Source organism: Patagioenas fasciata, chromosome 4 (assembly GCF_037038585.1).
Source record: "Patagioenas fasciata isolate bPatFas1 chromosome 4, bPatFas1.hap1, whole genome shotgun sequence".
In the NCBI taxonomy this organism is placed as follows: Eukaryota; Metazoa; Chordata; class Aves; order Columbiformes; family Columbidae; genus Patagioenas; species Patagioenas fasciata.
The window spans coordinates 10,337,851-10,361,821 of NC_092523.1; the positions used below are offsets into that span (position 1 = coordinate 10,337,851).

The 23,971-nt window shown below is 39.0% G+C and overlaps 1 protein-coding gene across 2 annotated transcripts in view; it reads left to right on the plus strand.

The window, feature by feature from the left end:
* The window catches only part of FAM193A (family with sequence similarity 193 member A), a 79,279-nt gene extending 56,757 nt beyond the window's left edge, over positions 1-22,522 (plus strand). For both annotated transcript variants that reach the window (XM_071808495.1, XM_065837341.2), the window contains 11 exons: positions 968-1,121; positions 1,221-1,400; positions 4,394-4,645; positions 6,922-7,120; positions 8,395-8,667; positions 8,978-9,260; positions 11,534-11,720; positions 13,448-13,678; positions 15,442-16,282; positions 18,659-18,740; positions 21,643-22,522. In XM_071808495.1, coding sequence (XP_071664596.1) covers positions 968-1,121; positions 1,221-1,400; positions 4,394-4,645; positions 6,922-7,120; positions 8,395-8,667; positions 8,978-9,260; positions 11,534-11,720; positions 13,448-13,678; positions 15,442-16,282; positions 18,659-18,740; positions 21,643-21,736 — 2,776 coding nt within the window. In that variant the 3' untranslated portion in view covers positions 21,737-22,522. The remainder of the gene's footprint in view (positions 1-967; positions 1,122-1,220; positions 1,401-4,393; positions 4,646-6,921; positions 7,121-8,394; positions 8,668-8,977; positions 9,261-11,533; positions 11,721-13,447; positions 13,679-15,441; positions 16,283-18,658; positions 18,741-21,642) is intronic.
* Positions 22,523-23,971: the final 1,449 nt, after the last annotated feature.

The window sequence follows — 23,971 nt, forward strand, 5'->3', positions numbered from 1 at the left end:
AAACTCTCCTTAGTTTTGGTGCTGAAATCTCCAAAATTGTTCAATTTGTCTCTTCAGGAGCTAGTTTGGTTGAATTCCAGTATTATTTACTGTAAGAGGCCTATTTCTAGGGAAATACCACTGTTCCTTGGGGAAGAGCCATTTTATGTCTCATAATGTCTGCTGTGTTTTATTTCCTTGTTGCACATTTGAAATATGCCTAATGGTGCCATCATGTAATTAAATTTTGGCACAGTATCTCATGGAATGCAAAAAGATAAAGTGCACAGTTTAGGAGCTCTTTTAAGAGCTCTGGATTGCTGTAGAAACATGAACTAACCAATCTTTGCAACACTTCCCTGGAGCGGGTAATTAAACATTCATGTTCTTTTACTACCTGTCTCTACAGAAAAAAATTCCATTAAGTATTTTAGAGCAGATTCTGAAAAGCACATAGACGTGGGGGTGTCTAGGAGCTAATTGCTATTGAGAAATTTAAAAGTTAGTGTGATGTGTTTAGTGTTCCCTACTTACTGGTTTGACATTTAATGTATGGAAAAACTTGTATTTTATATTGTACTTTTTTGCACTTCAGACTTTGTGTGAGGGAAATCATTGACATAAACGTTATTCATCCAGTTAGAGGTCATCTATATCCTGTCATTACTAATTTCCTAGATTCATGATCAGAAAACAGTAGTGGAAAAGTATTTTACACAGAAGTAGCAGAGAATCTTATTTTCAATGCAGTCTGTTGTTCAGACATGCAACTACTCTGTTCAGTAGGATTATATGGCAGGTTGCTCGATTTTTCCTTGCTTGAAAAAATATGTTCAGTTAAACAACTTGAAAGACAATCCTTTGACTCCTGATTGAAACATTTATACAAGAGATGCCCTCAACTGTATTTCATTTTGGTGTTCTACCTGCTTTGACAATAACTAGGTTACCAAGTGCTGTGATTTATCTAAGCCTCTTTTCCCCTCAGTGGTAGTGATGATGAAGATGTTGCACCATTATCAGCGAAATTTGCTGATATCTACCCACTGAATAATTATGACGATGCAGAGGTTGTAGCCAACATGAATGGAATTCACAGCGAGCTAAATGGCGGAGGTGAAAACATGGCACTGAAAGATGAGGTACAGCATTTCCGGTGTCCTATCTTTCTGGCCGTTGGGTGTTCTCGCTGGAGAAAGACCCGTCCTTCACCCCGTAGTTAATGAGTTAATGTTGTCCAGTCTCCTCAGGTGAGCAGCACCAGCAGCAGTTCCTCGGAAGCAGATGATGAAGAAGCAGATGGGGAGAGCAGTGGTGAACCACCAGGGACTCAAAAAGAAGAAATGTCTCTAGGAAAAAGGGCATTAAGGAAAGATGAAGCAAAAATGGATAGTCCACCACCCTCTTACCCCAGTCAGCAGGTATAGTAATCTAAAAGAAAGCCTTGCACTAAATTAATATTTTAAATGTAGCTACTTGAATGATAATACATTTGGATCTTCATTTAAATATTTACTTTTAATACACTAAGTTATCAGGAGCTAGGTATGATATCTAAAATAATTTCAACTGATTGTATATTGTCATGGCTAATATCTTCCTTTAGTCAAAATTTGGAATTGTTAATTACATTAAAGGTGGCTTCAGTAAAAGGGTGAAAAATGTCTATTCCTGTCTGTATGAGAAAGAAACTGAAGCTAAGGAGCATTTCTGCTTGGAAGTTTGATCTTGGTCTGTGTTAAATGTTAAGTTATTTGAAATTAATTGAGAAGATAGGGGGAATTGATGCAAATATTTAATTAGCAAGCATGTAATACTACATCTGAGAACTAACTTCCCTGTTGAAACCCTGTGTAGTTAAATCCATTGCATGATTTATGGGTCTTGGGGTCATTGATGGGGTTTTGGTTGTGTGTGTGTGGTTTTGATTTTTAATAGTTTAAGATTCTTAAGCTTTTTGTTGTAAGATCACCACACCACCCGGAGAATGAAGCTGAGAGTATCTGCCCAGCAGGTCGTGGTGTCTGGTATAACAGCTGAGCACCCAAGCAAAGTATCCAATGGACTTGTCTTTGTGGATGTGTGGCTTTTAATCCAAGGTTACCCTGCAGCTCCAGCACAGGCCAGCTGCTTCTAGAGAGAACACACCAGTCACTTTTGTTGCTTATTGCAATACAGAATCCACATCAGAGGGGGCATCTTTGTGAGCTCAGGCAGCGGTCAGGTGGAAACTCCCATCGGATGTTTCCTGCCTGTGGTTAGGGTGTTTGCAAGGCCTTCCACTGGAAGTATTTTCTGATGTTTTAAGTGTGTTAAGCTACTTTTCTTTCAGTAAGTATATTGAGACTTTTTCTGTGTATGGCTGACTCATGAGCTGAGACCTCTCTCAAACTAGTTTGAAACTGATGAACGGATTCAGAATTTGTTGTGGAAAATTAAGTGAGATTATATAAGTTCACTTGCCTTAGGGAAGCAAATTAAAATGCAGGATTAAAAGTCAGATTTAACCTTTCTTTTTTATTTTTCTTGTAAGGCAGATAATTTTCTCAGAATTATTGAGGAACTCCTAATGACTTCTCTTTTAGCCTGATTTTTCTAATGAGAATTGAGTATCCACCTTGTAACACTGTATTCAAGTGATTGATTTCACTGGTACATGTCATGTGCGTTTGCAGTATTTTGGCATTACCTGTTGGGGTTGCTCGTTTACTTGGTATTCTTATTTGTCTTTGGTTTCCTTTTCATGCTCAGTATCCAAATATTTGTCAAAACTTGATTATGAATCTCACCATATTGTTTGACATATTTTTTTCGCTTTTCACTTGTTAGTAGATAGGTTTCTTGATCATACTGATTTTTTACTGAGAAAGTTACTTTTTCCTCTCTAGACACCTAATTAATTAATTGCATTTGGTTTATGCAGTCTTTGGTTGTTAAAATATACCTTGTGTCAAAGGCTATAATGCTTTTAAATGGTAATGAAGAGTCATTTGTTTCTGAAGGAAGGCATATTTAAGAAGAATAACACCTGTCAACTCTTTTTTAGAAATCTGAGTTACCTAATGTTGCTTTTTGGAAAAACGTGGGCTGCCACGTTGCTGTGGAAGAAATAGCAATTGGGAAGTGTTCCTGGTATTGCTTCTGGTAAAATGATCTTGCAGTGAGACAGTGGCAGGAGAAAGTACTGAGCTGAGAGAGGGAAATCGAGCTGCTCTTCCCTGGGCTGCTTTTCTTCCAATGTCTTGAATCCTTTTGAGACAACAGAGGCTAATGATACCTTGAGATCAGTAAAAGGTTCAAATAAAGCCTAGATTTCTTATGGTTGATGTGATTACGAATTTTTTTGAGGCAAATATCTGGTTCACGCAATCACAGAACAGTTGAGTTTGAAAGGGACATCTGCAGATAGTCTAGGCCAGCCCTCCTGCCCAAAGCAAGGTCATCTGGAGAGGGTTGCTCAGCACTTGGCTGGTCGGGTTTTCTGCATCACCAGGGATGGCTGCTCCAGAACTGCTATGGGTAACACGTTCCAGTGTTCGGCCGCTCTCACAAGTAAATGTTTTAAGCTCGAGTGGAATTTCTGTATTTCAGTCTGTGCCTGTTTCCTCGTGTCTTTTCATGGGATGCCACCAAGTGGAGTCCAGCTCTGTCCCCTTGCTCTCCTCTTCCCGGCATGGTCAGGGGACATGCACTGATAAGATGCCCCCCCTCCCCGAATCTTCCCTCTGGAGGCTGGACAGCCCCAGCTCTCTCAGCCTCACCTTGCATGACCTGCTCCAAGGCCTAAATCATCTTTGTGGTCACTCACTGGGCTCACTCCAGGATGTCCATGTCGATCTTACTGGGGAGCCCAGAACTGGCCCCAGTACTCCCAGTGTCTCACCAGTGCTGAGCAGGGAGAAGAATCACCTGCCTTGGCGTGCCAACAGTGCTCTGCCCAGTGCAGCTCTGGACTGCTTCCGACCTCATCAGCTAACAACCCTTATTGCTACATGCTACACAAACTGTTTTCCACAATTTTCCAAGCATATAGAAAAATAATAATCCAGTTTGATTTTTATAATGTGGTAATTAATCAAATGCTGTTGAGGTTCCTATTGCTATCTGTCCTTGATTATCTGTGTCAGTATGTCACTTGTTGTCAATGATACATTAAAATATGTATGCTATGAAACGCTGTCAATTTTTAGGGCATTCTTAACTAAGATAAGGATTCCTCCATTACTACTTTTACTTCACTATGAGGTTTTTTCCATTGGTATTAGATGAAAGAGTTCTGTGGCTGCTCTGAAAATATTAATTGATGTATGGAAAATGAAATAATATTAATAATTACTAAGAAAAAGGATGGGGAAATATCTGGTTTTATTGTCGGTCAAGTAGATAAATTTTAATTTTTTTTTTTCTTTTGCAGGCTGACCAAGGTCCAAATGCTTGTGAATGTCATGTTTGCAAACAAGAAGCCTCAGGTCTAACAGCCTCTGCACTTGCAACTGGACGCCTGCCTGCTGGCCACCAGTTTATGAACCCTGAAAAACCTGCACATCCTGCACTTCATCTTTATCCTCACATCCATGGACATATACCATTGCATACAATTCCCCATCTGCCTCGTCCACTTATCCATCCCACCCTGTATACAGCTTCTCCCTTTACACACAGTAAGGTAAGCCTGACAAAAGATAAATGCACCCTGGCCCCAGGAGATGTTCTGTACACTTGTATAAACCAGTATGACTGAGTATCAATGAAACCGTGAAAGTTGCTTTAAATTGTGGTCCATTTATAGTGGCATTTTGGAGGGAATACTGACAGGTAGGAATCAGGGCAGATGCAGAGCGGGTGGAAGATTCATGCAACAGGGCTCAGGGTAGCTCTTGTCAGGAAGACTGATAATTTCCTTACTGTGTGATTAGAAAGAATGTGAGGTCAGGTGAGTCTTCAGTAGTGGAAACAGTAATGGGACTTTAGTCAGTGTAATAGGACTAATTATATCTTCATTTCCTGTATATTGAAGGTCAAAATTTAATAGTCTATTTTGGCAATGATATTGACAATAATATTCTGAGGTTTCAAAATACTAATAATTTAATTTTTTTTTAGAGACAACTGACACATAGTGGTTTTGTGCTTTGAGAGAACTTGCTTTTTTGCAGGTTCTGCAAAATTCTTTTGACCCAAAACTTGTAAGTAATAAACAAGAGGAAGATGTGGAACAAGAATTGGGAGCAGGTGACTGTTTTTCAGAAGTATGAGTCAAAGCAAGCATTACTGTTAATGTGGTGTTGTTTCACATAGTGCTTAAATCAGTCAAACCCTGGGTGATGCTGAAAGGGGCAAAGCATTTGTCATTTGACACATATGCTTGTTGTCTCCCTTTCATCTGGCCCTGTGATATTGTGGTTCCAAGGAGAGTAATTATTTCACTAAGATAACTATTACTTACTTTTACCATCCTTCTTAACATCAACTTTGTTTTTTCCTGTCTTATTGGTGTCCCTTCCTTATCTTTGTTGCAGTGCACCCGTTCCTGACCTGCCATTTCTCAACAGCCCAGTGCTGCTCTTCTGAAACCCCTTATTGTTGTACCCCACCTTCTGTCATCGTTCCAGAGCTCTTTTTACATCCCTTAGAGCAGTCTGCTTAAGCTCTCCTCCGTCTGCTCCAGCTCCCGTCCCAGATCTCTGCTGTCTTTCCGTGAACTAGCTGGGCTCTGTGTATCCATGTTGTGCTGGAGCTAGAAAGACATATGTGGAAGCTGAAGCTTCAGGGAACTTTCACCTTTGAAGAGCCAGCTGAATTCAGTAGAGCTGGTGGTCAGTGATCTAATAATAAGCTCATGATCCCTGCTGGATCAGGCTTGGTTCATCATGGACAGGCCGTTCTGCCCCGTGAAAGTGTTTCTTTGTACCCACGTATGTGAGGTTTTTTTGCAGGATATTCCAGCCCCTCCCACCTTCACCATTAGTCAGATAATGAAAATACTTCTCTATAGAAAAAGGAGACTGGGTAGATAAGTAGTTTACTTGGCCATGAATGTTTAGACTTTCATGTGAGAAATGTTATTGGACTCAACTAATATTTTTAATGTCTACGCCTACTTCTGTGTAGCGTCTTGTTGCATCAAATCTAGTGCAAGAGTGGAACAAAATCTCATTCCTTGGCTTTTTTTAGAGGTGACAATAATTGAACATAATACTTGCGTTGCACAAGGTCTCTGGAAGAAAGTTATATTTGAGAAAGAGAGTTAATAACTTCAGCTAGAAGAAATAGGCTGAACCAGAGCAACTTACCTCTATAAACAGGAAAAAGTGTATGTTCTTTATTTTTCCTCCTTTGGTTGCTTCTTAGAATAAAAGTGTGTTCCTTGCCTGTTAAGTTTTAGGTTGTGAATCTGCTAATACTTGGAGATGAAAAAAGAATAATATAATCAACTTTAAAATTATGTTTTCAAATAATAAGTGTTTTGTTTTTCTACTGCTCTTACTTTCAATTCTGAAGGTTGTAATCCCTTTATCACAATTGTCTCGTGTGATGATGACCATTTCACAGAGGATTGATTTTGGCAGCTTGGGCTTAGAAAGATAATAATTCCTAATGAGTTCTACATTCATACAAGTACTGTTTTTAATTAAAAATGAAGCCTACCAATATATAGTAACCCAAGTATTTTTTGAGAATGCTTTTTAAAATTCATATCTCAGCTGAATCTAAAAGCAATGTTTATGATGATACATTACACAGATTGTATGTATATGCATATAATTTATTATCTGTACCAAAAATGAACAAGCTAGTCTTTTTATCATTCAGGGAAATATTATTTATTATGCTTTTTATAATGCCTTTTACAATTGAAACACTGTGATTTGAATATTGCTGTTGGAGTGACTGTGTAAGCAAACAGAATGTTAATGAGGAAAATACTCTTTATTTTTGTAGGCATTACCGCCAGCTCCAGTTCAGAATCATACAAACAAGCATCAAGTATTCAATGCATCTCTTCAAGATCATATTTATCCAAGCTGTTTTGGGAGCACTCCAGATTGGAATAGCTCTAAATTTATAAGTCTTTGGGGATCAGAGATGATGAATGACAAGAACTGGAATCCTGCTACGTTTTTGCCTGATACAATTCCTGGTGAGGGTTTCTTACTACTTCACACTGACTCGTTAGAAGTGTCATGTTTTGAAATAGAATGTGGCACTTTTTTCCAGGAATGGCAGGTTTCATCATCATGGTTTTATAAGACAGGATTCTGGCAGAGATTTGCTGCTATTTCTGCTCCAGTGGGGTTGAAAATTGAAAGATAAATTCTTATGTATTGGGGAGAGGATGCTAAAGGCAAAAGAATAGCATGCTATTCTTCACCTGCAGTCATTGTAGAGGTATTTTTGTCCTCAGAGGTTTGGGTTTGCATAGAAATGAGAATTAAGGGGAAACTTATGTAACTTTTGATCTTCTGGCACAAAGGCCTGCTCTTTTTCTACAGGGTCATAAGAGCACTGGTAACATGGTACTACATCCTATTCTTATAATGTGCAGAGATAACTGCATTGTCATGCAAAAGGACAGAGTTTAGGAAACTTAATTTAAGCCAGGAAACCTTTGAAAATGCTGATGGTTGAAGTGAATAGAATAAAAATAACATATATATAGATATATAGATACATCTTTCAGTTTCATCAGAGCAAATATGAAAAGGCCTTTTTTATTTGACTTGTATGAAAAAGGAAACTTGGTTTTGTGTGTTGGCCTTTTTTCAGGCTGATCTGCTGCTAACTTGTGTCAAGCTACTACAGTGATATTTAAAAGGAAACGCATTAAAAACCTCCAGAAAACTTCCTCAGTAGCATAGCTCATACCCTTACAAGTGTAATTATGGGTAGCTCTTCCAATAGGTGGTTAGCAGTGAGCTTGTGTGAAAGGTCTGTCACAGAGATGTTATTGTAGTTAGCTGGAATTATCAATAGTAAAGATTTATGATGTTATATTGATAGTAGGATATGTTGTTCCTGCTTATAACTTGCATGGCTAACCTGTGCTTCAGATATTGAAGCTTATATACTTAGGATGTAAAATGGTGTCCAGTTTTATGTTTTAAATTATAAATGGTTAAAGGTATGTGTAGCATCTTTGCTCTTCGGTAACACACATTCAGTAGCGTTCTTAAAATTGTAACCTTAAGGTTTTTGACTTTGGCTCTGGGACTTCTTAGTACTTCTTTGTTACAGCTATATTGTTTAAGGGGAGGGAGGGCGAAAGGAGGATCACTTCAGTAATCCTACTAAGCCATCACTAAAAATATTTCCTTGATTGTCTGCATGTAAATTATTGAATGTTTAATTCCAAATGCCATGGAGACAACTCTGTAATTCTGTGATTCTTAATTACTATATGTGTTTCAATTGAAGGGAGTGATATATTAGCACCAGCACTCTCAGAAATAAGACCTGAAGCGCTTCCTACTACATCTAGCAATGAAGCAACAGCAGTTACTGACAGCAAAGAGAAAAAAAATGCTGCGAAGAAGAAATGTCTGTACAATTTCCAGGATGCCTTTATGGAAGCTAATAAAGTTGTCATGGCAACCTCTTCTGCCACTTCTTCTGTCTCCTGCACAGCAACCACAGTGCAGTCAAGCAGCAACCAATTCAAAGTATCGTCCAAGAGACCTTCATCAATAGGTAAGGATTTATAATGCGCAGCTAGCCATAAAGATGTATATGTGTATGTGTAATAGTATGTATCTTGATGATTTTTGGTTATCTCCTTTCTTACTACTCTTGAGTTGTAGTCTCTGTACACCTGGATTAAAGAACTTTGTAAAATACTTTGGTGTTAGAGTTTAGAACTGAATAGAAAGCTGTTGAAATATTATGCCATTTTTACAGAAACTGAAAACATCCAGGACTTTGTGTGGTTGTTTGGGTACTTAATGGAGACTTACAATTACGAATAATTAATAAGTGGGTTGGTTTTCTTTCCCCAATTTAGGTGAAGTGTTCCACAACATTAATAAAGAGGACCATAGACATTCTGCACCAGTTGCACCACGAAATAGTCCTACCAGTTTAGCATCCCTTCCTTCACTGTCTCCTGCTGCACTGTCTCCTGCCTCCACACCACATCTTCCAAATCTTGCTGCTCCTTCCTTCCCCAAAACTGCTGCAACAGCCCCTGGGTTTGTGGATCCTCATTCAGGTCTTTGTCCTACTACAGTTGCACCTCCCACTTCAACCACAGACAGCTCTGTAAGTGCCCCACCAAGTGTCTGCAGGTAAGTTTGTTGCTGTTATTGTGGTGTTTTTGGTTTTTTGTTTTTTTTTTTTTTTTATGTTGAAAGCAAAATTAAAACAGAGATACCTTTTTCTCCTTTGCCAATAGTAGTAGCATGAAAGAAGAGCTGTTGGTGTCTTCAGCAAATAAGACTGAGTTCTGGTACTTAGTACATAACTTGGTGTGAGACTTCGCAGATGTGATTTGCATTGCAGAATCTACTTACTGAGTTTAGCAGTTTGAAAACAAATGTTTACTCACTTTTAGAGGTGTGACCTGGCATAAATAAGTCAAGGTCTATTTTTTATTACTCTGTCATTGCCAGCAGTGATTGCTGCTGCAGAGACACAAAACTGTTGTATAATGTATCTGTTTTCTGTCACGTTGGCATTACAAGGCAAGCAGGCATGAAAAGCTGTGAAAACTTAAGGAGTCTGTAGACAGATTTAGCTCAAACTATAAAAAGGTCACACGTGGTCTTGAAACCTGCTGCATAGTAACACATTCTCCTGACTGCACCTAAGACTTCTTAGGCGTAAGTCCCACCATTGATACAGTGGGTGTAATGTGGAAGGATATTCTTATTTCTGAAGGTTTTCAAGGGCTGTGGCGGTTGGGAGTAGTTTGGAGCTGTCTTCTGGTAGCATCGTGTACTGTGGCAGACAGGCAGTGGTGCCAACTCGTTGGTAGCTTAGAATGCAGGCACAACAGAAGAGCTGTTGGGTCATTGTTCCAAGTACTCTTGTGGACCTGTAGGATTGTGGTCACAGTTGCTATGGATGTAGTCTCCTGGCTACTGCAGTGGTTTTCAGGAGATGGTGTGAGATCTAAGCAGAGGTAAATAACTGCGTACCGGAGGTGCTTCTAAAAATGTACTTATTTCTGTTATCAAATGGTTTTATTGATGATACCACAAATAAGTATCTGTTCTTTCACGCTTGAGAAATTATTGCAATTTTGTAAAGAAGCTTTCATGTCTAGCGCACAGAGAGAATTGAATATAGATTATTTAATGCAACAGAAATCCAACTTCGGTCATTGTCTCCAGGTGCTAACATGATAAAGTAATCCAGTTCATAAGGCGCAAACTGGGATAGAACCCAGAAACAATTATTGCACTCTATGTGAATCAGTATTGTGCTATGATGGGAAAAACTGCTTTACGTTCGAGTCTTTCAATCTAGCAACTGAGCGACAAAACTAATGAAGCTTTGATTTTTGTGGAATTGTATCCGTTACCCCAGCATGTGCTTCCCTCTGTGCTGCTGGGTGCTGTGATGCTAATGCTGCAAGGGCTGCCCAGACTGACTGCTCAGTGTTTGCACTGGCTGGCAGGATCTCCTGTGACGTGCAGCCGTTTCACTCACCTTTTCCGTAACCAGGATGCTCAAGTTGAACCATTTTTCATGCTCACAGGTTTTTGAAAACCTTACTGATGGGGGGAAGTGAGGCTAGGAAAAAGACTTACGTGTATTTTTCAGATAAGACAGCTTATGGCCTGTTTTCACCTTTCTAACATAAAAACAATGAAATACTAATGCTAGATGAGTAGATTTAAAAAAAATAATTTTTACTTTTGAAGCAAAATCACATCAGTTTTAGAAGAACTGGGCAGTAGATATGTTGGATGCACAATTATGCAAGGCTCTGGAGGGAATGAACTGCTCTGTATGTGCTTTTTGAAGAGACATGCTGGTATTGCCACTTTAAAATAAAGCTGCAAACAGGGTGATGGGAACATTTTGGTTTTAGCTGACCTTGAATTTTTTATTGAAGTCAAGAGCTCGAAAATTTATCTAAACCCAGGGGATTTTAGAAATAAGTTGAGAACTTTACAACTGCACAGCTCTCTTCAGACCACAAGTGATAAGATTGGCAGTAGTTTCAAAACTACTCAATTTAAAAAAACTAAAATCACTACTTCTGAAACTTTTACCTGTTTAAACCCAGGAAGAACAGTTCCAAAACTCATTCTCCAGTCTGCTCATTCAATGAGTCACTAAATGAGTTTTTACAAATCACTTTCCCATGTATCATCTTACATTGCTTCTTGGTTTTGAGCATCTCTGTTTGCAAGCTACTGGACGAAGGGTTTAGGATTTGATGCATTGCTGGTGGCTGTTATCCCAGTTTGAGGGTCATTGTTGTTTGTAGATGGACATATAACTGTATATGGGGTTTTTTTGTTTGTTGTTTTGTTTTTTGGTTTTTTTTTTAATACCTTATTTATTATAATCCAGAGCTGTTTACAAGCATTTTCTTAATTTAACGTAGTGATCCTGACTGTGAGGGCCATCGCTGTGAGAACAGTAACACGTATGACCATCAACAGTACGATGGAGAAGAGAGCCAGGATGAAGATAGCTGCTCGGAGCATAGCTCCAGTACCTCAACTTCCACAAATCAGAAGGAAGGAAAATACTGTGACTGCTGTTACTGTGAGTTCTTCGGCCATGGAGGAGTAAGTTGTTGGATTTTAAATTTTTATTTGTTGTTTCGCTGCTTACTCATCAGTGATTACATGTGATTTATCAGGCTGCAACTAAGGGGGTGGCACTGGAGCTCACTCAAGAGAAGCAGTAAAAGGAGCACGGTTAGAAAGTAATTTCACTCTTTGAAATGAAGAATTGCAACAAACTTTTCCCGTTGAAAACAATTCAAGAGCAATAAAAATGACTAAAAGATTTAGGAAGCAACTGACTTGGATAATACCATATTTGACTGAAACTGCAAACAGGGGCATTGAGCTATTCGAATAACTTTACAAAATTAATGCACTCATCTGTAGTAGTGTAATTATAAATAATTTGATGAGCTTGGGTATTTTTTGAAATGTTCATGGCAGTTTATGAGCCTTTCTCCCATTTGTAAAAACAGCAGTCCTCAAAGTATTCACATTAAGTTGATTTAGAAGAAAAATATTACCTAGAACTTAAGCAGTGTAAGCTGAAATTCTACTTTTTTATAAAAGGAAAACCCAAACTGCATTTTCACTGTTTTCAGTATTGTAAACAATTTTCTTTACTCGTATATTTTGATAGGCACTGACTTGTATTTAAAGGGTGTTTTGAAGAAATTATGACGTTCTAAAGCATGCAAATTATATAAACCTAAGGGAAAAGATTTTATATTTTAATATTTAACACTTTGTTTGAAGCATCATTAAGTTAACTTCATCCAAGTAACATGTCCAGTGAATTTTTGTAACCATATCTTTTCATTTGCACAAATTAAATTATAAAATCTATTAAGTTGCCACATGAAGATTTTTTCTTAACTTCAAATTTCGTTTTCCTGCTGGCCTCATTTGTACATCCTCTGTACAGTCTGGTTTAGCCATCAGTTAACTAGTAGAATTTGAGTCTCTGGCATTTTTTTTCCTATTTGAAGTAAAAGCTCAGTTTATTGGCCATGTATTTGGTCAGATGCAGTTTCACCTTAGGGCTTGAGGGGAATTAAAAGCCCCTGCCCTGTGGCTGACAGGGGCAGGGAGGAGATCCCGTTTCTCATTGCATGTTCCCTCCATGTCCATGGTTAATCTGTCTTTGATAGTTGTCTGATTGCACAGTACGCGATTAATTTTGCTGAGGTGACGGAACGCTACCAAGCTATAGGCTTTGTTTTGCTGGTTTAATGAGCTGAACTGGTTGCTCCAAGCAGATGGGCACCAGATCTGGTGTGGGAGGGCAGGGGGAATGAGGAGCAGAGGGTGGGAGGGGACATGCACAGGAAATGTGACGCGAGGATTCAACTTGCAGCACCGTTAACAAGTGAGTTATGATGTGACTCAGCTGGAGGTGTGTGGGCACATGTTGGGGTCATGAGCCTTTGCAGTTATTGCCCAGGGGCCCCTGTGGCCCGAGCTCCGAAACAGACTTCAGAGCTAATGGAAACAGCAGCGAAAGTCTGCTCCTTTCACGTTCTCAAATGTGGTATGCCAGTCACATAAGAATAAGGAAATCTTTCTTGCTTTTAAAAGCATTTCTTTGTCTTCTCATTTATGCATTCCTCCACAAGATCAGTCATTTTTTCAGTTCAAAAATACACATACAAACAATTAGCAGTTTGATATTCAGGTTTGGATCTTCAAAGTTATTCAAAGGCCTCTAAAATTTCAAAATCCCAAGACTGTTAGGTCAACAAAATATGTACATTTAGTCACTGATTTTTTTGTCTCATGTCCTCCAGCCTCCAGCTGCACCAACTAGTAGGAATTATGCAGAGATGCGAGAAAAACTTCGTTTACGTCTAACAAAAAGGAAGGAGGAACAGCCCAAGAAACCAGATCAGATCTCTGAAAGGGAAAGTGTTGTTGACCACCGAAAGGTGGAAGACTTGCTACAATTCATAAACAGCTCTGAAACCAAACCAGTAAGCAGTTCTCGGGCAGCCAAGCGAGCCAGGCATAAGCAAAGAAAGGTAAGACAGAAAAGTGTGTTTATCCTAGGCCTCATGGTTTTAAATCTGCATTCCGCTGTATCCAGACTTCATAATAATGCTGTAATTGTTTTCTATGTGGTTTGTGGGACGCTGCCTGTTTGTACATAAACAGCTTCTTACCTGTTCTGATGCTGCCTGAGGAATTACAGAGTAGACTGGGAAGATTCCTCACAGTGTCATTGTCAGCTCTACACTGGAATTTCCTGCACTTTAGAAAGCTATTTCTAAGTGTCAGAAATGTTGAGAATTTGATTTTTTTGTAGAACTGATGCTTAAAAGTGGGGGAGGTTAGAAAACTAGTGTTTCTTTATTGCGATAATGATTATGATGAAGTATCTCTGTAGGAAGCCAGGAAACATAAGGTCAGTGCTTTTATGAGAGTGGAAAAGTCAAGATTTTGTGTTTTTAAAAGGATTGCACGGGGCACCTTGCTGTCCTGATTGAAAGAGATTAGGTGCTGTGCCACATGGTGACAGGAAGGGCCATCCCGAGCTGGAGCAGCAAGCTGCAGAGAGCGGGCAGGGGAGAATAAAATTACATGTTGCATTCAAATGGAAACTAACAAAAACATTTCTAAGAAAATTTCAAGTGTAACAGTGACATCTTTTGAAAACAATATTTTTTTGAGTTAATAGAGGAAATATATATATTTAAGTTCAGCAAGCAGGAAGACAGCTTTTCTTACTGCAATTCAAGTATAGATGTAGAGTTCAAGATGAAATGAGATTGTTTTTGGATTCTGGTAAGTGTGTTGTGTGACTGCACTGTCAATGTTTCTTGTTTGTGGCTTTGCTTGCTGGCACTAATTCTGCATTCTTTAAATGCTTCTGTGTATTTGGAAGACCTGATATTCATATGTTCTTTATGTTGTAGCACTATTCATCAGCTTAGTGAGTTATTTATAAACGAAATTCACTTTGCAAAATGCACTTCATCCTTGCATTGCAGTTGGAGCATAAGAAGTGGAAGATGCTTATTTTTTTTGCATTACTTGTACAACTGTGCAAAAGTAGTCCCATCCAGGCACAAAATGTACAAGAAAATAAACGGACATGATTTTTCTTGGTTTATGACTCTATTTCATTTTGCTAATGATGCAAGATCAATGCTGCACAACAAAATTTTAGGCATTTGCAATAATGGCTGGAAAAAGTCCCGTGCATCTTTTTGATGTGGTTAATGAACTCCTGGCTGACAACAGAAAACTTCACCATCCTTATTATTTTTGACAACTTTTAATGTAGCTTTAGTGTTTTGCTGTAAAATGTTTTTAATGATTGCTCTTCCTGATGTTCCTGAACATTGAAACAGAGCAACTCTGCTGTCATAGCAAGAGAATGGATAAACCATGCACCATAACGCAAACCTGAGTCACCTTAGTAATACATGCAGTTGTTGAGAATGAAGCTGAATGTTTTGTTTTCAGCAGGTTTTTGTGGTTGTAGAAAACTTTGATATGGAGTTAGGCTTAGCAGTAGCAAAAAGATCAGCAGTCGGTATTAACAACAGTCAAATATGTTACAGAAACATAGCACAGAAGTATAGAAGGGGTTTTAATGTACTTTAAAGGGCAGCTTTTGTATAAATAGCTATTTATTTGCCATGCAGGCTTCTGGATTAAATTTGTTCATATGTTAACATCTTAGGATTTATAACATTCATAGAGAAAAGTAGTAATAATCCCTAAAACTCTCATTTCCAGAATATTTATCACTTTCAATAAACCTGTTGGTATTTTGTAGCTTGAAGAAAAAGCTCGACTTGAAGCAGAAGCCAGGGAGAGGGAGCATCACCAGTTGCTTGAGGAACAGAGACGGCGAGAAGAGGAGGAGGAGAGGCTGAAACAAGAATTACAACGGCTTCAAGAACTCCAGCAGTTGCGGGCTGTGAAGAAAAAGAAGAAAGAGCGAACAAGTAAAGACTGTCAGAAGGTGGACATGCTCACTCGAAACTGCCAGGCAGTGAAGGAATCTGTCCCAAACGCACCCGAAGACATTCAGAATGGTACGCTTGAGCAATCGGAAAAGATAGAAACCTCCCCTGGTTCACTGGCAAGACATGTGAATCATACGGAACAGAGGCCGGTTTCGGACACGGGCTGTGAACTCTCCAGTCCTGTAAACGCTAGAGACTCCAAGCTGCTTTATCAGAAAGAGGGGGGTGTAAAGCAGCATGAGCCCCTCTCCTTTCTGCTTGATATTATGCATCAACATAAAGAAGGAAACAGCAAACAGAAACTAAAGCAGATAAACAAACAGTGTGCTGAGCAAGTGAAAAAACCTGTTGAATCCCCCAAAGCAGCTGAGATTCAAACTAAAACCAGAAACCAAATAGAATCCAAAGCAAAAGCAGCAGAACTCCCAACACTTGCAGAACCTAAAAAAGAGGAGAAGAAATTAAACAATAACAACAGAAAACAGTTGAACCACGTAAAGGAAGAGAAAGCACCTGTAACAAGTGAATCCCCTTCACCAAGTGAACAGCAACAAAATAATAAGCTAATACTTGCAGATTCTCCTCAACCAAAAGGCAAGAACAAGAAAAACAAGAAGAAAAAAGGGGACAAAGTCAACAATTCCATTGGTAAGTGTATAAGAAAGTTGAAGAACTTTGGGGCTTTTTTTTATTGTTACCATTTAAGTTCAGAAGTTTGAAATCTTTATCTTCAGTTATTCCTGCCAATGTAAATTAGAGAAACAGAACAACTGGTGTCAGGAAAACAAGTGATTGTAATTAGAGCAATTAGGAGATGCATATAGTTTTAGTAAAGAGGTGTAGGATACTTTAAAGAATGAATACATTAGCATAGGCTAATGGTTTTCTGTGGGGGTTTTGCCAGTTAAGAAAGTCTATCTTGCTTAAAAGAAATACTTAAAATAATTCAGTAGTATGCTGAAATCCATTTGGAACTTTTTTAAAAACAAAGTTGTTTCTCATTCAGTCTTGAGAGTATAGTCTGAAGATGGTCTTAACTGTTTGAGCAAGGAAAGGAATGGGTTTCTGCTGCTGAAGAATGATCATTCATGACTAAATATGCATTTTCTTAGTGGAAATAATTCCTCTCGTGTAATTCCCTTCACATTAATAGGTGAAGTACATAGAACACCTAATTTACTATTTTTAATTTGCCAGAGTGAACACTTAGTGGGATCTTAATTAGTTGATAATATTGGTGTTTTTTCCACATGAATACTAGTCTGTATTAGTAAACAGATTGGTAGGGTTTTTATTTATCCAATAGAAATAATAAAGCCATAGAAGATTGAATTGACTCAAGTTGCACTTGCATAACTTTCTTTCCAGTGTATTTGTGTGGTTTTTTGAGAAGTGAATGCGGTGCCAGGTGGTTGCGCTGCCAGCAGCTCGTCAAACTGCCATTCTCGGGCACCAGTTTATTCCTGCACGTGTGTGGTCCCTACTGGGACTGCCCCTCGGGATGGTGGTTTTGGGGGTACAGTCGTATCTGCTTGGAGCAGCCGGTCATTCCCTGGGATCACCCAGTAACCGAGTGGTAATGGTGCATACATTAAATGTCTGTTCACCAGAATGACACAATATTCCAGTTCTCACTGCTGTTCTGTCTGGTAAAGCACATCAAGATATGAGAGCTTAATCTTTGGGCAGGTTCTGCCAATGTTCCAGAATACTCATGTTTATTCATTTTGGATGCATTTATTTCTTTTGGAGACACATTCCTGTGTGATCTGCTCTGGTGAACCTGCTTTAGCAGGTGGATTGGAGTAGATGATCTCCAGAGGTCCCTTCCAACCCCAACCAGTTTGTGATTCTGTGATTAAGCTTTGTTACAAAAATGTAAACCAAATTCCTGTTTGTTGCAAGGTGTAGAGCCTGACTTTGTTTTTGTGGTTTCTGGCTGGGTTGAACCAGCCCACCAGTTTGTCTTTTTAACTCTTAGGATGCTCAGTGTTTCCAGTCACTGTCAGTCAAGCAACAATATAACGTTGAACCCTTTGTTTTGTTTTTAATTTACCCAGAAGCATGTACTCCAGTAATTGAAGTAAGACCAAACTCTAGAATTCGGAGCAGAAAGAAAAGACTGGATATGTTTGAAGGGGACCTACCAGGAATGCCTTTAGAGGAAACTTGTTTGTTCTCATAATCTTAAGGATTCTAGGGAGTTTGATGTGTACTAGGTGTTTTCAGTTAGCTTCTTTGTCTCACCCTTTTTGGAACAGGTCCTGAAGCTGCTTCAGAAATGAGATTAGAGTACATATGTAGCAAGCAAACAGACTTTAAGAGGAAAAAGCTCAAATTCTGCAAAAATTTATGCTTTCTGAAGCATAATGTATGAAGAGAACCGTGCACCAAGGCAGTGTGATATACCAGCAGATGTTAGAGGCTTGTTGCTGTAACTGAGGCCTAAATTCAGGCTGTATTAAAATATGTTTAAAAAACTCAAAAAACCAAATCCTAATGTAGGTAGCATGACTTAAACTCCTCTAGACAGCCTGGTGATCGTGTCCCCGGTGGAGTACAGCAGCTCTACAAACCCAGAATTTCTTCATAAATACCATTTTAAAAATATTTCTACAGCTGCCTTTTTAGTAGTAAGGCCCACAAATTTTAGTCAGTGAATGCTATTTATTAGGTGTCTGATTCATTGAGCACGTTGTATAATTTGACCGTTTTCATGTGTATTCCAGGTTTATGGCGTCTTTTGCTATGCATGTGATCAATAGATTTACTGTTGATTCATCTCTGCCTGATTCCCCACATAACGACTTAAAGGCTGAGCAGAGATGCTAGTACATGGCGTTCAAGTGTCTTTCTGATTAAAAGTTTGTATTAATTCAGACAAAACATGAATAAACAATAGTCTGCAAAGCTCAGGCAGTTCTCCCCCCAAAAAAAAATCTTTAATACAACTTCAAGTTTCTTCATCTCTCCTTCCCCCCTCCCCATGGAATCTAACGTGGTATCGTCATTTTTCCTTTGTAGATGATGTGTTTCTACCCAAAGACATTGATCTAGACAGCGTGGAAATGGATGAAACAGAGCGAGAAGTGGAGTATTTTAAAAGGTAAAGTGCTGTAGTCTGTCCACATAAAGCTGTTGTGTTCCTTCTCATAGGTTGTGGTTTAAATAAAAACAAAAACCCTCCACGACTTAATAACTGACTCCTAGCAGAAAAGTGGGTGTTGTAAAATAGCAGATCCTGTTCCAGCAGATATTCTGGATACTGTAACAATCACTAAAGCTGTAGGTTTAAGGGCACAGATCATAGCTGAGTAGCACAAGTACAGAAATGAGTGCCAGAATCATCTGTGTGTCCCCCAGTTTCACATCAAGGCTTTCAGAATATCCTCAGTTACCATTTATTTTCTATAAGCGAAGTTTGCATGAATATTTTTTATTATCCACACAGACTAAATACTGATCAGTATTTAAAAAAAAGAAGAAAAATGCTATGTTAGGTGTTAAGTGTTGAACAAATAAAACTTTACATTTTACATTTCAGAAAAGGCGCCTCAAAAGGTTTGTTGGTGATGCTTTCCTCCTTGTGTATAGGAGCGGTTAGTTTGGAATTTTATACTCTACATGAAGTAGAGATGGCACAACTGTGGGATATTAGCTTGTGCTAATCATAAAGAGCAAATGCCGATTATAGTGCAGTGAGAGTAAAATACGTATGAACCTGTGCATGTGAATCTTCTTTCTTCTGTGCGTTTTGGTTGTTTTGGGGATTAGTTACATTTAGTCACATCAGTTACATTTGATTTCCTCAAAACAAGCTCATGTTTAAATAGTGTAGCACATGTTCTTCCAAAATACTGAAATATACTCAAATTTGTGTTCTTTAATGGTGAATATATCTGGTAAGCCTTTCATCACCATAGCCAAATCTGAAATGATACAAATAAATCAGTTTCCTGTAATTGAATCAGTGTTATGGTTTAAGGCAAGGTGGCAATAAACCATGGCAGACGCTCCCTGTTATCCCGTTTACCTCCCGCCACCCGTTCCTTTAGATCAGAAAGATGATAAGAAAGATAAGGGGAAAGGAAGAGAGACTTCAAGTTGGAGAGTTTTAAAAGGTTTTACTAATGCTACTAATAAATAGAGAATATATACAAAATATACAAAGCCAGTCTCACGGCCATGGTCAAAGAGAGAGTGACCCTCGTGATCACCCTCTTATATAGGGGGTATGATGATTATGGGATGGAATACTTCTGTTGGTCAGTTCTAGTCACCTGTTCCATCGACCCCTCCTCAAACACGCCCCTCTCACAATGGAACTTGGGAAAACTTATCAGTCTTTGTTGTCTACCATAGCAATAAATCTAAACATGAGCTTCTTCAGCATTCTGTTGGTCTCTTATCAGCACCGAGTACAGCATCCTAGGAAAAATATGCAAGCTAAAACTCAGAAAAGTAAAGCCACCTAGAAGAACTGAGCTGAAAGAAAAATCACTAAAAGAGAACTGGTCTTGTTTTTAACAAAACCAGGACGATCAGTTAGGAATCAGCAGTACTATTTCACAAAACAACTAAAGCCATTTGTTTGAAGGGTGGGTTTTTTAAGAAAGGGCTTTCAGTAGGGGTTTCAACTTTTCTTCTAAATTTATGTAGTTTTGATAGTCTGGGATGCAAGGTACATCTGGGTTTTGCAAAGGACAGAGTACCACTGCTTCTCTACGCTGCTTATTATTACTATACAAAATGTGTATGTGATTGTTTATGGAGTTATAATGTACTAGAAGATGTTATTTTCAAAAGGACATACTCTCTATTATTAAAAATTATTTTCCTGTGTGGTGCCAATTAAAGGATTTTTTTTTTATTAAAATGTAGGTTTAATTGGTCAAATGTGGCATATATTAGTGCTAGTGTTGGTATAGTAAAGCTTTGTTGTGGATTTCCTGATGTATTCTTGGCTTCATTGAAGTTTGCACTGTCTGTAACAAGAAAATAGGAAAAGTTCTTTTTACCAGTACTCTCAGTAGGATAAATGTAGCAGTGTCTTGTATTTGTGGAAGTGCAGCTGAAGTTTGGAGATGAACTTGTCAAATGGGATTCCAAGAGTTAAAACTTCTAATTGTACTGTTTTATAATCAAGTCAGTAATTGGTGTAGTCTGCTCCTTTACTGTAATCTGTTAGTGTCTGTAGCCATCCAATTTTCTTACGTATAACTGTTTAAAAAGGTGTCTGAAAAGCCCTGATAGGTGCTGTTCTAGGGGAGAAGTACAGCTACTTAATGTTGCGAAGACACCTTTAATGCGTATGTTTTCTATAAGTCGATAATTTCCAGCAATATTGCTTGTTTTAATACCTCCATGGCAATGAGCTGCACAGGCCCACTGAATTCATACTTTGTACTGATGGTTTGTTAATTCATCATTTTTTCTTCTTGCTTTGTAGTGGTGTAAGAGATGGATACATTAATTACATCCTGACTTCAGAATTAATTTTGCAAGCTACTTTTAACTTTAGCGTTGAAAGAACAAAATAAATTTAGTTCTTCTACCCTTCCAGTGTACATTTCTATTTCATTCCTTCTGTCTGCTCCCTTTTTTGGCTGTGTAGCCTTCCAGTCAGCCTGCGCTGCTAGATACACAGTGTTCTTTGCTGCCTCATTCACTTACTTTTGATAATGCAGTGGTGTTTGAAGTACCTGGTTTCCAATATATTTGAGCAATGGACAAGTGATTTTGTTGGTAAAGGGGTTGTCAGGCATTGGAACAGGCTGCCCAGGGCAGTGGTGGAGTCACCATCACTGGAGGTGTTTAAAAGGTGTTTAGATGGGGTTCCTAGGGACATGGTTTAGTGCTAGAGTTAGGTTATGGCTGGACTTGGTGATCCTGAGGGTTTCTTCCACCTGAAATGATTCTGTGCATTTTTTAGAGTTTTGTCTTTCTGAATGAGAGCTGCGCTTCAAAAGGAGTTTGATGTTTTACTTTGTCACCTTTTTTCTTTTCAGATTCTGCTTGGATTCTGCCAGGCAGACAAGGCAGAGACTTTCCATCAACTGGTCCAATTTTAGCTTGAAAAAAACCACCTTTGCTGCACATTGAAATGACACGAATATGGGGAGTGAACCTTGCAGGAATCAATGAACGACAACTCCACTTACCTGTCCTGCTGTGCTGAGAGCTTATCTGGTCTTGAGCCAGTGCTGCCTTGCCTTGTCCCCAGTGCTGTGTGGATCTGCACTGAACCCTTTGGCCTGATAATTCTTGCGGACTGAAAAATTGCCACTTTCTACCTGAATTTGTTAGCTTGTGTGCTTGTAGTCTGTGAGTGAGACTTACTTGATTGTAGCTGTATGCCGTTGGAGTTGGAACAATAGCTCTTTTCCATCTCCTTCTGAATGCCTTGGCCTCAAAGACTTTAAATTGCTTAGGCTTGGGTGGAGGCCAAAATACTAGTTTGCATCATCTGCAGTGGCTCCTGTCACTTCTGCATCTAGCTATGTTTTGTCATTCTGACTCCTGACAAAGGAATGGACCTAGTCAGTTGTGATTTCATCTGCTCCAGAATTCTCCTGACATGACTTCATGAAAAAAGAGGCTCTTATGGGACAAGTATTTCCTCGGTTCTTTCACAATCTACTGTTTAAGAGTGTACAAGTTACGCTATTTGTGTTTTGATTTTTTTCCTGACTTGTAGCCAGCTTGTGTAAGAATACTTGCAGAATGAGAAAATTTAAAAAAGAACAGTACTCACACTATCAAATCTGTTATAGAGTGTATAATTGTATTAACACTGAAGCCTAACTGGCTACTTTTTTAACATATTGTTAAGTAATATTAAAATCATGTCTTTCTTTTTGAAAGATGGAATACATTAGTATGGCAGAAGACTTGTGTCTTGCTTTTTTCTGCTTGGGTGGGGGAAGGGAAGAAAGAAACATACCCAAAAAAATAATGGTCTTCCAAACTACATATCATCTTGTGTCAGAGTTGGTCAGTGAATGCTACTTAACTTTAGCACATTCCTCTATGAACACTTGTTTGCCAGCTCACCTGGTGGGCAAAACGGCTGTCCGAGCAAGAAAGACTCCTGCTGAATGCTAGAAAGAAGCTTGTGGATTCCGTGAATTATTGTAATGCTTTGATCTCAACAGACAATTTGTGAGAAACAAGGTAACACACAAATTTCCGGTTTAATGTCAGTGCAGAAGTAGGTAGGCTCAGCGCTACTCTCGTATAAATAGCTAACAATATAGTAATGCTTTACAGGTTGCATAGTATTGCCCAGCATGGAAGAAAACTGACAGTTTAGGATTTTGATCTGTATAAAGATCTTGTAGAAGTTTCTGATGCTGTGCTGTTTATTCAGAATAGAGACAAAAGAAGCTTTCTTTTTACCTCTAGATATCCACACTTACCCAAATTATAAGGCAGTCTTCTACTAAAAAAAAAATTACTTCCACTCAGCATGTATTTAAAAGAACAGTACAGCTTCAGAGCCCACTAGTGTCCTTTTCCAGAACCGTTCCACACTTTTTTTTACTTGTTAACACACATTTTCCTGTGATACCCCTGTTGGGCTTGGGGCTGTTTTGCCATACAGTGTAATTACACTCAGCTTTGAACTTGAGAAGGTGTGCTGGGTGTTTGCTTCCATGGCCCTGGGAGGCTCAGGTGTGGCAGGAGGGTTGTGGGTTGGCTACAGACCACTGAGATACCTGCAACTTCACATCCCTCTTGTTGACCTTGGAGCTCCAGCCTTGGCATGGGCTACCGGCACAGAATATTAGTGCTCAGCTTGTCCCCAGCCATTGTAGGTGGATGAGTTCTAAGCCTCTTCTTGTAGACACAATACCTGTTCTCAAAATACAGTCCTGGGACTTACAGAGGACAACTGTTATTCTTCAGGTTCAGGTTGAGGAAGAGATTAATAACTTAGCATCACTTTTTTTGTCAGTGTGGTATTATAACATATTCATTTGCTTGTGCTGGAGGAACAGCATCTCAAGCCTAAGAGGTACTATCTGTGCCACTCAGTAGCAGCTGTCTCTGCAGAACTACAGACTGGTGGAAGTACCTGCGGTAGGTAGTGGACAAGAATGAACTTTGTTTTGTGAGATCATGGAGGCTTAGATCTGTTACAGCCTGAGTTAGATCTTAGTCATGTAGAAGTGGAGAGGCTGCTCATGTGGGACGGTGGCTGTGGAGAAATATGCTGTTAAAACAGCCAAAGCCGGATGTTTGTCTCCAAAATCCACCTTTTCAGGCTTTTTCAGTTCTGAGCTCTAACACAAGGTGGCAGTCTGTGTCATCACGAGTAGTTTGCGTCCGTGATCT